Here is a 16182-nt window from a genome sequence, read left to right as displayed (position 1 = left end):
AAGTGATGGGATAGAGAGTGGCTGAGATAGAGAGAGGGTCTGTTTTAAATACAAAATCTGGGAAGGCCTCTGTGAGGAGGCGACTCTTGGGCAGAAATCTGAATGATGAGGGGGAGCGGTCTCCATTCAAAGATCCAGGGATCAGCATCCCTGACAGAGGAACCAGCAAGGGCAAAAGCTTGGTGTGCCCAAAGAGAAGGGGGCAAACAGTAGACGACGACGTTGGCAGGCCATGGTTAGGAATTAGAATTTCTAATAAGTGAAAATGGTCATCAATGAGAGGCAGAAGGAATGGTGTTGGTGAGCCAGGACATACTAAATGTTCTTGCCGGGTTAGTCACAACACCCTACGCCATCATTGGTGCACACTGAAGTCTGCACAAAACCATACCAGACGACCTCTTTGTTTTGGATCACAAGAAGGGTCATACTCTGGACAGGAACAGGATGGAGTCTGATTTTTTGTTCTTTATGAAGGGAAGGTGTGCCCAGGGTATTGACCAGTAGTAGAAACCAGGAAGAAGCTGACTCATGAAATCTCTTAGGAGAATCCCTCATTTTAAAGTCTTCTCTAGCATTTTAGAATCTCCATTGCCTTCATCCAAGTAGTTTGAGTCCTTCCGAACTGGTCCTTAAAACGGTTCCCTTCTTCAACGGGCCTAGCTATGATTTTGTTAGCCAAATTTAAGTTACAGAATGAATTTGGAAGAAATAAAATTGCACCAGAGCAATCTCAGAAGATCTCCCCCCCCTCCCCCCATATAACTAGGAAGGGTAGGGCTGGTATGTGGCCACTCTCTCCTGGTGATGCATTGGTCACGCTGCACCCCGCTGGATGTCCCAGAAAGAGATGTTTGCAACCATGGCCGCTCGGGCACATTCTCCTTCTGACTCTGAGTGCCACAGGTGGTCAGCCTGAGTTGAACTAAAGTCCACTCCTGCCTGGGACGAGTCATCTGCAGTGTACAAAGTTGAGATTAGCTGATAGAAGCAGACTAGAAAGGCTGACAAGACTGGGTGATAAGCCTGAGAAAGAAAACTCTGGGTGGACTCAGCTTGATGCCGGCCTCAGGCCATTGAACTCTGTCATGCCTTTTAAGGTTTTGTTCTAATTAGCTATTTTAAGTGAGTCAGGTTTGGGCTTCACTGAAGTTTCTCATCAGTGCAATATACAAGGTTTGCATGAAGCAATTGTTTTCAAATCAGCTTTGAGCCTCCACCCCCCAACCCCCCATTTTCCAAGGAAATCTCACTAGAAATCCTGGTACCTTGGGGTGCTGACAGTCTTATTTACAAAGAGGTTCTGAATTTCTAAAACTCTTGAGGCACCCCTGAGGACCCCTCTGCAATTCTGGTCCAGTGGTCTGGGCTGGGGCCCAGGATCTATCATTTGAACAAACTTCTGAGGTGATATTTATTCAGACGTTTTGGGGATCAAACACTGAAAAATCCTGCCCTGAAGTTATCTAGAATATGTTTTGAAAACAACTGGGTTAGGTGATCTGCAAGCTGTCTTCCCACTCTGATATCTACAGATGTATTAACACATAAAAAAGCTGGACGTGACCTTTATACTTTGGGCAGAATAGGAAAAGGGATTACATCAGGTTGTCCAAAATGGACATCCTGAAGATGTGTTTTACTTCATCTGCACAGTATTTTTAAAAATCAAATGGAGTTTATATTTTAAAACTCTCCATATATGACTTCTTTCGAAAAATCAGAAAATATGAGAATCCTGAGCGCATTCCCATGTGCCCTAACTTGCTGGAGCTAAATCACAGCTGACCCATTAAGACAGAACTTTTTACCTTCAGTTTTCCACAGTCCCCACTAGTCCCTATTACACACCTCGCCCACTTCACTCATTCAACATTGTGTGTAGACATTTGAGTTTATGGCCACTGCAAGTTTTAGTACTTAGCATTTGAGTTAGATATAACAATGGGCTGAGCTTGACCGTTCTTCACCACTAAGACGGCTGAGAATTCTCTGTTCTTTAGAAATAGTGCAGGCCTAATAAGACTCAGGTGGCTTGAAACTGTAATTCTTGGAGGGAGGGACTTGAGTTTCCATGTCAATCATATCTGTGATTTCTAGGTGTACGTTTGTTTGTTTGCTATTTTTGAACTTTATCATTAGCTGAACTGCACTCGCCATTTCTTGTAGGGGTGCTGATGTGGGAAGTCTTCAGTGAAGGCAAAATCCCGTATGAAAACCGAAGCAACTCGGAGGTGGTGGAAGACATCACTACGGGATTTCGGTTATACAAGCCCCGGCTTGCCTCCTCGCAGATCTACCAGATCATGAGTAATTGCTGGCAAGAGGTCAGTAAAGGAAGTGGTTTCCCCCTGCAATATAACCTACAGCTTCAGGGACTGCCCCCTTCCCTAGAGAAAGGAATTCTTTTCCAGGGTGAGTCAGCTGGGATGAATGAAATAGATTAACAGGAAAGTGACTTTGAGTATCTATTAACTAGAGAGGTTTCCCACCCTTAAAAGATCTGCCAATGACCTTAAGTATAATTTGATTTGCTACATAATGTCATAAGCCATCAACATATTGTCAGAGAGAAAGAGGGGGTGAAGCCTATGTCAGCATTTCAGTTTTCTGAGAAAAAATATTGTGTGTAACATCGTAAAACCATTGCATGTACATAACGTCAGTTCTATAAATTGGGGATCAGAAGTGTACTTGTGCTGTGAAAATATTAAAATGACTTAGAGTTTATTTTATTCATTCAACAATTCAGAAAGGGAATCCAATTACTCTGCCCCTCCCAGATGTCTCAGGGCATGCCTTCAACCACATCGCATGAGTCTTAGATGTCCTTTGGTGAGTTAGGAAATTGCACATTTCAACCAAAGTTGAAAGTTGCTGAAATAGGGAGTTAATACAAATTCAGATCATTGACTGGCAACAAGGTTGAATTAAAAAACTATAGAATACTTGGGTTTTGCCTCAGCTTTGCTTTGTGTTAGTCATTAATCTTAGACAATTCTCTAATCCTCCTCTTTCTTACTTAGTAGAGAATTAAATAATGCTTGATTTGTAAGTTCATAGATCCTTATAATCAGAAACAAACAAACACAGGCACAAAACAAATCTAGTCCATTTCATAAGGGTTAAATACTGTAATTATGATGACTGACATTTATTTAGCACTTTGTTTTTTTAACTTAATAAACTATTGTTTAGTAGTTTTAGATTTACAGAAAAAATGAGCAAATAGTACACATACCCTCCTCCCCTATGAATAACATTTTGCATTAGTGTAGTATATTTATTATAATTAATCAACCACTAGTGATACATTATTAACTGAAGTCCATAGTTTACAATAGGTTCCCTCTTTGTGTTGTGCAGTTCTGAGTTTTGACAAATGTGTAATATGTGTCTACCATTATAGTATCATACAGAACAGTTTCACTGCCCCCAAATCCACTGTGCTTCCCTCCTCCCCAAACTCCTGGCATCTATTGATCTTTTTATTATCCAAGTTTTACCTTTTCTAGACTGTCACACAGGATGTAGCCTTTTTAGATTGAATTCTCCCACTTAGCTATGTGAATTTAAGATTCCTTCATGTCTTTTTGTGGCTTGCTAGCTCATTTGCTTTTATCACTGAATAATACAGTATTCCATTGTATGGACATACCACCATTTATTTACCCACTCACCTCCTGAAGGGCAACCTGACTGCTTCCAGTTTTTTGGCAATCGTGAATAAAGCTGTTATAAATATTTGTGTGTAGGTTTTTGCATGGACATACGTTTCAGCTCAATTGGGTATATATCTAGAAGTGTGATTATTGCATCTATGATAAGATAACACAGTGAGAAACTGTCAGACTTCCAAAGTGGCTGTACCATTTTGCATTCTCACCGGCAGGGGGAGCTCCTGTAGCTCCACACCCTCACCCGCATTTGAATTTCAGCCATCCTAATAGGTGTAGAGTGGTATCTCCAAAACAAGTGGCATCTTGTTTTAGTTTACAATTCCCTAATGACATATGATGTTAAGCATCTTTTCATATATTTATGTGCCATTTGTATATCTTCTTTAATGAGGAGTCTGTTTAGATCTTTGGCCCGTTTTTTAATCAGATTATTTGTTTTCTTGCCTTTAAGTTTTCAGAGGTCTTTGTATATTTTGGATATAAGTCCTTTATCAGATATGTGTTTTGAAAATCTTTTCTCCCAGACTATAGCTTGTCTTTTCATTCTCTTAACAGTGTCTTTTACAGAGTGGAAGTTTTTAAATTACAACAGTTTACCACCATTTTTTTCCCCTTTACGAATCATTGCTTTTGATATCATTCTCTAAAAACTCATTGCCTTCTCTTTTATCTTCTAGAATTTCTATACGTTTTGCATTTTACATTTAGGTCTATGATCCTTGTGAGTTAATTTTTGTGAAGGATGTATGGTCTATGTTGAAAATCATTGTATTGTACATGGATGTCCGGTTGGTTCAGGACCATTTTAAAAGCATCTTTTAAAAGCAGCAGTGGGGCCCTGGCCGGTTTGGCTCAGCGGTTAGAGCATCGGCCTGTGGTCCTGAGAGACCCGGGTTCGGTTCCCGCTAAGGGCATGTACCTCGGTTGCAGTTTGTCCCCGGCCCTGGTAGGTCGTGCCGGTGGCAGCCACTCGATGTGTCCCTTTCACGTCGATGTCTCTCTCTCTCTCTCTCTCTGTTCCTCTCTCTCCTTCCCACTCTACCTGAACAAAAAATGGAAAAATGTCCTCGGGTGAGGATAAACAAATAAATAAAAATAAATAAAAGCAGCAGTGGGCACTGCTACTGAATTCTAGTTTGCTGTGGGAACGAGCTGTGCACAGGTGCAGGGAACTCAGAGTCCTTTTCTTCCCTCCCTAGAAACCAGAGCAGCGGCCCTCCTTCTCCAGGCTCTTCAGACAACTGGGTGAAATTGCAGAGATGGGACTCTAGCAGAGCCCACAGATCCCGAGTCGCGAGAGAAGTCCTACCTCCACAGAGAATGAAGAGCTGCCACCAGCCCAGGACTCCCCAGAGGCAGCCGGCCTGTGGTGCCAGGTCCTGAGCTGCCACGGACGCAGCACCCTGACAGAGGCTGGCACTCGGCCACGGGCAGGAGGCTTGGCCAACGAACTGGGAGCAGGGCCAGAGCAGCGGCCATGTCTCTACCTCCCCTCCCGCCTCTTATCTTGGGTGGTGCACTAACCTCAATCTGACAGCTTTCAGGCAACATTTCTTGCACTTCTTCTTAGAGAGAGGGGGCGAACGCGGGTAGGACCCTGGATTGTTATTTCATTGTCATTTTAAGCGTGGATCTAAGGTTAACAGTCAGGGACTTTCTCTTTGACCTGACAACAGAAAATCCCAGGGGCTGGGGCCAGAGCAACGAGGAGCAGGACTCCTGATCAGGGAGAACTGTGAGTGAGTTAAGGTCGGAAAGAGTAAGCTCCTCCACTGTGATGCTGTCAGCCACAGCTTCCTGCCCCAGAGGAGGGGGCGCGGCTGCTCACATCAGAGGCCAGATGTTCTGAGAATCGGCTTTATGAGGTTTTACTCAGAGTACCCTGCCACCCTTCTCCTTGAAGGGCGCGTTATGGATTTGGGCGAGCAGTGTCAATCCCACATTTGGAGTGTTGGGTATCTGGTGTCTGGGCAGAAAGAACCCACTGGTACAGAGACAGACCTTAGGTTGTTACCACGCTGATGCTCACCTTTAGTACTAAGCCAGGCAGGTGACTGTGCCTCCCCTTCTGCACAGGACGCTCTGCAGGCATCCTGGGAGGAAACGGTTGCTTCTGAACGCACTCTCTGCCTGAGGACTCTGCCATGGAGTCCCCCCCCCACCCCCACCTCCAGGCATCAGCCCCCTCTTTGCACTCTTCCATCAACAACAGAGGGCAGCATTGTGCTGGGCAGGGCAGTCTTGCAGAGAAACAGAAGCTTGTTTAAGCCCTAGAGATTCGCAGCTTTAAGGTTGAGACTTGAAATCTCCCAAAGTCCTGGGAGAGGAACAAGGGGGTCTGTTCTTGCTGAAATCATCTGGATGGAAACTGAGTCAGGCCCAAAATGGGGCGCTCCTAAGATACATAGTGATGGCTACTGTTGATTGAGCACCTAAATATGCAAAGTGAATATGTACTGAGCTACTAGCCTTCTCTGCAGTTCACCCTGAGTTCACACCAACCTTGTGAGGTAGTATTTTTCCCATGCTACAGATAGTAAAACTGAGGTTTAAAAAAGCCAGGACACCTGCTAAGAAGTATAGAGCCCAGGATTCTAACCTACATCAGTCTGACTCCAATGCAGTTTCTTTATTCCTATTCAACACTGTCTTTTACCAAGGATGAAAGGGATTGGAGAGGAGAAAAATACAGCGGAGGGGAAAGGCAGAGAAAGCCAATAAAAACACCAAGAAAGCACCACCAGAAAGTAAGGTTGCTCCTGTGTAGACCACTGTGGTTGGCGCTGTGGCCATCCAACTTGGAATAGATCTTCTCTATCCTCATCAGTAGCCCCCCCTTTGTCAGAGTTAATGAGTTTGGACTTACTCAGTTAATTAACCCTTTGATTCGCTCAGCCCTCCAAAGTTGACAGCGTGAAGTCATTTATAGATGAGCTTCAAAGCAGCTTGGGAAGATCGTCCTGCAGCAGTATAAAGGCTCTCTAATTATTCCAACATTGAGCTGGCTGCAGTCTTCTTGGACACTTTGTGGGGTAAGGTATGTATTCCCTGATGTAAGAGACAGTTCATTTTCCTGCAGGGTTCAGATAAAACTCTTGGAGTAGTTGCTGCGTGGTGTTGCAATCAGCTCTTTCTAAACCATGTGATATTTTGACCAGCTAGAGATTCAGCTGCATAACTTTTAACCATAATTATTGTGGAACTGGGAGCTCCAAGATAAAACTCCATCATTCAGAAGATGATCTTCCTCAACTTGTCCAAAATCATCCCTGTGTACTCTTTGGTGCATCCTCTTTTGGAATCCTTAATTAGAGATGATTTCTGGAGCATCCAGCCTTGAAGGAAATCATCAGAGTTGACGGATCTCTGTGGTCTAGTTTAGGAAACTCACCCCTACCCCCAACCCTGCCCTGAGCTTGCATGGTATTATCTTGTTCAAGTTCAGAGTCCTTGGGGCCTTAACTGAATGTGTGTAGATAGTTCACCTCCCACTGTTCTAATCCTGCAAAAGGGGCCTCCAGCCTGTGTATTTTTTTTCCTAACATTTTGAAAATGGTGCCATGTGTTCACAGGGAATTCCCTCATGCAAGGTTTTGGTTCAGGATGCGTTTTATAGTTTCTGCCTGTTGTACTTTTTGAGACTATGTATTTATATATGCATAGATTAGATATTTATTAGTATACAGTCATTGCTGGTGTTCACAATAAAAATATTACACATATCTCTTACCCTTCATAAATCACACGGAGGTAAAGGTTGGGTCCGGCAAATAAAGCTGAGCCTTGTAATAACTACAGTGTGTGTGGCCTGGGTTTCTTAGTTGTCCAAATGTCAAACAACCACAGGTTTTCCTTAAACAAAAATGGTTACATGGTTTCACATTCCACAGACAAGTAAAAACTGTATGTCAGTCAACATTTGTTCGCCAGGTAAATATCCAATGCTCCCCAGGTTCCTATGACAAGCTGTGCTGAGCGCTGCGGAAACAAAGATGGAGAAGATGCAGCCTTTACCTTTAAGAAATGGCAGCTGTGCCCTGGCCGGTTTGGCTCAGCGGTTAGAGCGTCGGCCTGTGGTCTGGAGAGACCCGGGTTCGGTTCCCACTAAGGGCATGTACCTCGGTTGCAGTTTGTCCCCGGCCCTGGTTGGTCGTGCGGTGGCAGCCACTCGATGTGTCCCTTTCATGTCGATGTTTCTCTCTCTCTCTCTCTTCCTCTCTCTCCCTCCCACTCTATCTGTACAAAAAATGTCCTCGGGTGAGGATAAAAAAAAAAAAGAAATGGCAGCTGTGGTTGGGATGGCAGACAAATAAACAAGTAAAATGATGTATAATAGAGCAATCAGAGCAACAACAGAAATACGGTCAAAGAAGAGAAGAGCTCAGAAAAACTGATGGAATCTATCACTTTTAATAGGGGGAGGGGAGGTCACGGCTGCTTGAAGCGTGGTCCCCAGACCAGCAACAGCAGTATGAGCAGCGGGTGAGAAATGCAAATTCTCCGGCTTCATCCCAAGACCCACTGAATGAGAATCTACATTTTAACACGGTTCACAGGTGATTTTATGCACATTAAAGTTTGGGAAGCACTGGCACAGAGGATAGCACGTCTGACTCAGTTTTTTTTTTTTTTATCCTCAACCGAGGACATTTTTTTTTCATTTTTTGCTCAGATAGAGTGGGGGGGGGGGGTAGAGAGAGAGAGAGAGAGAGAAACATCGATGTGAAAGGGACACATCGAGTGGCTGCCACCCGCACGACCAACCAGGGCTGGGGACAAACTGCAACCGAGGTACATGCCCTTAGCGGGAACCGAACCCTGGTCTCTCTGGACCGAAGGCTGACGCTTTAACCGCTGAGCCAAACCGGCCAGGGCTCAGTTTTGAAGATGAATTATGGTGTGATTTTTCAAGGCAAGCAGGTGGGCAGAAATAAGAGAAATACTTTACAGGTAGGGTTAGGATGATAGAAGGGGTAAGTAAATTGCAAGTGAGGCTATAAATCTAGGCAAAGACCATGTTACAAAAGATAAAAATAATGGAACTCGACCTATATAGAAAAGATGTCATTGAGCAAGGAGAGAAGGCCAAAACATTTTTTTAATATGTTTTTATTAATATTTTTTAGAAAAGGAAGGGAGAGGGAGGAAGAGCGAAACAACAACGTGAGAGAAAAGCATCAGTTGACTGCCTCCCACACAGGCCTGCACCTGGGCATGTGCCCTGACCGGGAATGGAGTTGGCGAACTTTCGGTGCGTGGGACGACGCTCAACCAACTCAGCCACGTTGACCAGGGCAAGGCCAAATTTGTGTTTAAAATATATTCTGGCAGTAGCGTGCTGAGTGGATTTGAGAGAGGCAAACTGGTTGAAAGGAAACCAATGTGCAGATGATTTCTGCCTTGCTCTTAGTACCGGATCAGTGTTCATACTCGTTCACTGCCTGCTGTGTGGGGGACATGTGGAGATTATAATGAAACAAATAGGTGTTCCGCTCCCTCTTAGAATCCCAGGGGTACAAAAGCTGGGTTATTACGTTTGGAGTGTGTTGCGCTCTCCCCGTACCTTCCAGTCCACCAAATGCCCATGTTCACTGGAGGGGCCAGTTCAGACTCCGGAGGACCAACAGACACAGGCGAGAGAGCCTGTGGCTTCCATACCAACCTTCACGGGACTCGCATCTGGGCTCAACTCCCACGGCAAATGATCCACAGAGGAAACTTCTAAAGGGGTTAGATGAATAGATCTGCTTGTCAGCGATCTTACCCTGCAGATCTTGCTCTCTCTAGAATCTTCCACCACACTGAGGTTCGCCACTCTGAGAAAGAGGCGGAATACACTCCATTCAGCAAGATGGGCTGTGTGTGTGTGTGTGCGCGTGTGTGTGTGTGTGTGTGTGTGTTTTCAATGACTTTGAGGTTCTCCCCCAAATCATGGTGTGTAGTTGGCTTGGGAAATAACAGAATCATACAGGTACTGTTAGAAAAAGTTATAGAGATTGTTCATGTATTTCACAAATAGTTAGCATTCACCTGTATTACTTGACATTGTGTTAGATGAATAAGATATATCAGTTGGGGACCAACCACACCCCCTTCGCATTAAGATCATTCAAGCAGGGCTCATTTACAAAAAGACTACTTAACCATAGTATGAGTCAGGTTTAGGATAACCACAGGAAGAAGAACAGTCAAAGAGCACCTACCGCCCCTAGGCCTGAAGAGACAGGGACGGTCATTTGAATGTGGAAGCAGAGGGTCACTTGGAGAAGGCTATCTCTAGAGAAGAGGACCTTGGGCGAGGAACAGAGGAAGCCCCAGGCAGCATCCCAAGGAGGAAGCCAGAGGAACAAACATGCTGACTCCACCCTCCTCCCTTCCCCTATCAACTGCTGAGGCTTCTTGTTAACCAAACCAACTGAAAAACAGAGGGCAAGGAAACCTAGTAGGGTGGTACCCAGAGGTCAGTCTCCAGGGGAGACAGCAGAGTGAGGAGGGCATAGTGGTCTGGAGGAGCAAGAGACACCAACCTGGTTGTCCCCAAATCCCATGCTCCCAACCATCCTGTGGGGCTGACTATAGGGCCACCTATGCCAGCCCGACAATACAGCAGCATTGACCCCACTTGATCTCAGCTATGCTCTTCCAGATCGATTTGGAATATGCTCAGGTCCTCCTAATCAGTTCTTAGCCAAACTTGATAGCAAAGAACATTTCTTCTTTATGTAAACAAAAATGCTGTTTACATAAAGAAGAAATGTTCTTTGCTATCAAGTTATGTGTGAAAGAGCTGACCTTCCAGGGAGGCAAGTCCTCTAGAAATTGTGGGAAATGAGCGAAGTGAGGGGAAGACAACAGAGGGGGGAGGGAATGCATTTCCAAATGGCCCACGACGGAGCTGCAAGGTTTCGACAGCAAAACATCCTTTAATGTTTCATCTATAAAGAAACAGACTCAGAGATGCAGAGAACAGAATGATGGTTGCCAGAGGGGAGGGAAGTTGGGGGCTGGGTGAGAAAAGTGAACGGATTAAGAAGTAAAAATTGGCAGTTACAAAACAGTCACAGGGACGTAAAAGTACAGTGTAGGGAATATGGTCAATAACTTGTATGGTGCCAGGGGATCACTTTGCAAAGTATCTGACTGTCTAACCACGATGCCACACAACTGAAATTAGTACAAAATAATATTGAAAGTCAACTGCAATTGAAAAACAGAAATTTCAAAATTAATGTATGAGACCAATACCTTAAAAATATTTCACCTATAAAATAATAGGGTGACTTCTAAGGATTTTGTGAGGATGAAATGAGCCCATCCATATACAGTACTTAGCATAGAGGCTGGCCCCAAATGAACAACAATACATTTTAGTTTTAAATGTATTCTTTAACAATTTTTTCATATTGAATGAAGGAAACAGGCAATCTAGTTTCCCACAGAAAGACACGAGTCTGGGTTTGGCTGGCCTTGAGCAACCCTTCCCCTTTCTGGGCCTCAGCTCTTTCATTGGTAAAATGAGGCAATTTTGAACAAGTGGTCAGGTTTGATCTAATGGACAATAAAAATTATGTAACTGACCATCAAGTTTCTCTTTTCCTGATAACTACACAAATCTTAACTACACAGACCAGATGTGTGAGCCTTCTGTAGCAATACAGAGATTTCATTTGTATTATTCACATTGTCTCTCCATCTCAAATTCTTTTCCTTCTTTCTCTTTAAAAATGTATTATTTATTAAAAGCCCTGGCTGGTTTGGCTCAGTGGTTGGAGCATCGGCCGGCAGATCAAAGGGCCACGTGTTTGATTCCTGATCAAGGGCACTGATCAAGGGCACATACCTGGGTTGAAGGTTCGATCCTTGGCCTGGTAGGGTCCTCTCTCTCTCTCTCTCTTCCTCCTCCTCCTCCTCCTCCTCCTCTTCCTCTTCTTCTTCCTCTTCCTCCTCCTCCTCTTCCTCCTCCCTCCCTCCCTCCCACTCTAAAAATCAGTGGGAAAATAACCTCAGGTGAAGATTAACAAAAATAAATAAATAAACAAAAACATTAAAAAATAATGCATCTCTATAATTTACATTAAGGATGTTTTTGTAATAAGGTGGCATATTAATGAACACATGGATTCCACTGGGAGGTGAATGAGGCTGTAGATAATTTTGATTAAAAGCATGAGTTTTGGTTTCACTACCTAGGCAAGTTATTTAACCTGCCTTAGTTTCTTCAGTTATAAACTAGGACTAATAATTATATTTTCCTCATAATTGTGAACACTAAATGAAGTCATTGCACTTGGTATATGTTCATCATTATTTTTAAAGAGGTTATCTATGATAATCTCATACTTTTTTTCTTTTGGCAATTTTTATTAATTTATTTTTGTTACAGATGTTACTCCTCTTTCTTTATTGATTTTAGAGAGAGAGGAAGAGAGAGGGAGAGCGAGATAAAAACACCGATGAATGAGAACATCGAGTAGCCGCCTCTTGCATGTCCCACCTGGGGACCAGGCCTACAACCTGGGCATGTGCCCTGACTGGGAATAGAACCAGTGACCTCTTGGTGCATGGGTCAATGCTCAACTGCCGAGTCACACCAGCCAGGCCATCATTATTATTAATATTAGTATTTTTCATTTCTTCTTCCAGAACCATTTCTTATGCCTATTACAGATACTCCACTATTGGTTTCTATGAAGCAGCGTCTGCAAAAATATATATATATTTTTTTATCCTCACCCGAGGATAGTTTTCCATTTTTTTTTTTGTACAGATAGAGTGGGAGGGAGAGAGAGGAAGAGAGAGAGATAGAGAAACATCGACGTGAAGGGACACATCGAGTGGCTGCCACCCGCACGACCAACCAGGGCCGGGGACAAACTGCAACCGAAGTATGTGCCCTTAGCGGGAACCGAACCCGGGTCTCTCCGGACCGCAGGCCGACGCTCTAACCGCTGAGCCAAACTGGCCAGGGCTGCAAAAATATTTTAAATGGTGACCTAGATGTCCTAAGTAACTCGAGGCTTTTCTAAAAACAAGGCAGTATTGCCACACACGGGAACACAATGTGTGGGACACAGCTTTGCAAATGGTGAAGCAATTCTCGCCTGGTAGCTGCGATCCTCTCGCTGCTGGTGGTGTTGGCAGGCTTGACGCAAAGGAAATGTGAAGGCAGTAGACAGACGGCTATAAATTACACTGGCAACATGTAAACTAAGACTTCACCTTGGATGATTCGTTCAACCCACTTTTGCCGCATTCCTGTTACGTACTAGTCTCTGAGGATGCAATGGGGAGCAAGATGGACAAAGCCCTTCGCTTAGGTTTCATGTTCTACTGGTGGGATGCAGGCAGGTATGTCAACAATTACAACGCAGCGTAACAAACAAGCGGTATGATAGAGGGAGCCCAGGGAGCTACAGGCAGCTAACACTAACCTGCCCCAGACGTGGAGGGATCTTGAGGAAGTGACGTCTCTGTGGATACCAGAAGGAGGAGTTGAAGTTGGGCAGCAAACTGGGGTAAAGTGTAGAAGGGGGAGGGAAAGGAGGACACATGATTCCAAGCAAAAAGGCCCAGTTTGTGCAAAGGCCACAAGAGAGAACACAGCCAGTTTGGGGAACTAAAAGATTCCTTGCAGCTGAAGTAGAGCAATCTTGTTCACCGGAGAGGTACACGCCGGTCATGAAGACCCTTGCAGACCATAGTGAGCATGGGGAGCTAGTGAAGCGCCTTAGCATGGCCAAGGCATGTCCTTTATTTTTTATTTTTTTATTTTTTTATCCTCACCCGAGGACATTTTTCCATTTTTTGTTCAGATAGAGCGGGAGGGAGAGAGAGAGAGAGAAACATCTATGTGAAGGGACACATCGAGTGGCTGCCATCCGCACGACCAACCAGGGCCAGGGACAAACTGCATCCGAGATACATGCCCTTAGCGGGAACCGAACCTGGGTCTCTCTGTACCGCAGGCCGATGCTCCAACCGCTGAGCCAAACCGGCCAGGGCGGCATGTCCTTTATTTTAACTCTAGCGTTTCCCACATTCAGAGGGACTTGGGAGTGTATCTAAGCTATTTCACTCTACAGAAGGGGAAACAGGGAGGTGGAGGGACTTGCCCAAGAACACTCAATTGCAAAACGAGGACCAAAAGGCAAGCCTCTGAATGTCCAACGCGGTGGTTACAACAAGGCCACGTTGCTTCCCTTTAAGCAAATAGAATTCAAGGGTCAGAAAATTATTTGCCTAAAATTTAACCAAATATATATGTAATAGTCTCTCTCTCTCTCTCTCTCTTTTTTTTTATCCTCAACCGAGGACATGTTTGCATTTATCTTCAGATAGAGCAGGAGGGAGAGAGGGAAGAAGAGAGAGAGAGAGAAACATTGATGTGATGGAGACACATCAAGTGGTTGCCACCCACACGATCCCAACCAGGGCCAGGTACAAACTGCAACCGAGGTACGCGCCCCCAGCAAGAACTGAACCCGGAATTCTCTGGTCCATGGGCCGACGCACTAACCACTGAGCCAAACCAGCCAGGGCATGTTTTTAAACAACTTTTTCCTCAAAGGTGAAAAGACAGGGAAGGAACCACAAGGAGAAATGTGTCTTCCAGAAATCAACACCATCCACAACAGTATTCCCTTTAGAATGAAAATCCATTCTCTCATTGTTACATATTTGTCATCACTCGAAATATCAAGGATCACCATGGAAAATGAAAAAAACAATTTAAAGAAAGAAACCTCAGCTCCGTTTTTAAAGCCATTCTTCACAAACACCCCCACAGCTTTCTCACATGGCATCAGGGATAGAAGCGTGTGTGATATATATATATACACCATCCTTTCTAAAAATAGCAATATAAATTAGAGTGATGTAACATCAAACCGCAAAGGACCATGATTTCTGACTGCTTGGGAAATGGTGTGAGATCAGTCAGGACAGACTGCCCAGCCCTTTACTGAAACTTGAGTAATCTGGCCCCTCTATAAATAGCCCCTGATAGGAAGAGCCTGGTGATTTACATATACATTTGTGGGCCCTAAGCAAACATTTCTGAGTGGTTCCCTTATAATAGGACTTTATCCCTTAAATCTACATACACCTTAAATTGTCTCAAATGCTTTCAAATTATTGACCTTGTGAGGTAGGTATGGCTCCTTATAGCTGTGGTGTCATCTCAGGATTAGGATTAGGATTTGGTGCCGTCCGCCTTCAGTCTGGTCTTTGGAGCCCTAAATGGCAGATGAAGCCTTGAAGAGAAAGGTGCCTGTGCTCTCAGCTCCTTCCTGGGCTTCAGCATAAATTACTTCATGTCACCGTATCTTTTCCTCTCTGTCCATGAGGCAATTCTTCCCGAATGAAGTGGAGGCAGGTCCTGCTTAAGAGATGGCAGCTTCAGGGATTCAGCTTTAAGGAACTGAAAGGAAATGCCCGACGTTATTCTTGACAGGGGAGCAGCATAAAGAGCAGACTCAAAAGGCCTCTCTCCCCAACCCTCAGGTGTTTTTGTTTTTTTTTAATCACTTCATCCCGTTCCCTTCCTTCACAGAACTTCTCCCAGCTGAAACTGGACATGTGTCAGGTACATTTATGTGTGCCCTGTCTCTCCTGGGAGATGATCAGCTCCAAAAGGGCAGCGACCCTGTCTTTTGTACACCGGCCTGGAACAAAATAGGTGCTCAATAAACATTAGGTAGATAAATGAGCACTTGGAAATAATGTGAGATCAATGAGATCCAAATGGAGCCCAAAGCTTGCCTTCCCACGGCTGCAGGTGTCGTTCGAGGCCTGCAGGGCCTGCGACAAGTCCTCCCGCTCTTCTCCATCCCCAGAGAAGGGAGCCGGGGTGCAGGTCTGGGGTGCAGGTCTGGGGTGCGCCCGCGGCCTAGAGGGGCGCACCCGGAGCCCCTCGCCGCAGCCATTTCCTGCTCTTTGTGTGACAGCCGCGCTGGCGAAGGGCCCCGGCACCGGAGGCGGAGGAGGAGCCGCGTCGGGAGGAGGGGCGGGGCCGAGGGTGGGGCCAAGCGCGGCGGCCGGCGGAGCGGAGCCGGGCAGAGCATCCTGCGCCCCGGCGCGGGGCCCCGCGGTATCCTCGGGCCGCTCCCCTGAACCTGCCGCAGACCCAGGTAAGCGGCGTTCGCAGGCCTGGGCGCCGGCGCGGGCACTGGGATGCTGCTGGAGGCGGCGATGTGGCCATGAGGATGCGCGAGGGGTGGCGCCCCCTCTTCCAGCCTGCGGGGGGCGCTCAGCGAGGCGCCCCAGCTAGCGCGCAGAGGGCCCCCGGAAGCCCGGGAGGCTGGGCCCCAGGCTCCTCAAGGCCCCCTTTCCCCTCCGCTCCCCCGGGCCCCGCGGCGTGCACACTCGGAGGGGCGGCGCGGACACACGCAGGGGCTCGGGCGCGGCGGCGGCGGCAGCAGGTGCGCGGCCTGGGCCGGAGCTGCGGGCGGGAGAGGAAGCGGTGCTAATCCCGGACGCCCGAGACACCTGCAGCGGCCGCGAG

The 16182-nt window shown here is 45.9% G+C and overlaps 2 protein-coding genes across 3 annotated transcripts in view; both read left to right on the top strand.

Annotated features, from left to right (window-relative positions):
- Positions 1–7682, top strand: part of ITK (IL2 inducible T cell kinase) — a 55615-nt gene extending 47933 nt beyond the window's left edge. The window contains exons 16-17 of the mRNA XM_036239728.1: positions 2170–2327; positions 4880–7682. Coding sequence (XP_036095621.1) covers positions 2170–2327; positions 4880–4951 — 230 coding nt within the window. The 3' untranslated portion in view covers positions 4952–7682. The remainder of the gene's footprint in view (positions 1–2169; positions 2328–4879) is intronic.
- An 8009-nt stretch (positions 7683–15691) lies between these two features.
- CYFIP2 (cytoplasmic FMR1 interacting protein 2) overlaps positions 15692–16182 on the top strand; it is a 115785-nt gene continuing 115294 nt past the window's right edge. Inside the window, exon 1 of one of the 2 annotated variants that reach the window (XM_036241187.1) lies at positions 15692–15808. The gene's annotated coding sequence lies outside the window, so the exon portion shown is untranslated. The remainder of the gene's footprint in view (positions 15809–16182) is intronic. The other variant, XM_036241189.1, reaches the window with a different exon arrangement.

This window comes from Molossus molossus, unplaced genomic scaffold (genome assembly GCF_014108415.1).
Source record: "Molossus molossus isolate mMolMol1 unplaced genomic scaffold, mMolMol1.p scaffold_m16_p_4, whole genome shotgun sequence".
In the NCBI taxonomy this organism is placed as follows: domain Eukaryota; kingdom Metazoa; phylum Chordata; class Mammalia; order Chiroptera; family Molossidae; genus Molossus; species Molossus molossus.
The sequence above is the reverse complement of the archived record's forward strand: the minus strand, read 5'-3'. Positions and strand labels throughout refer to the sequence as shown.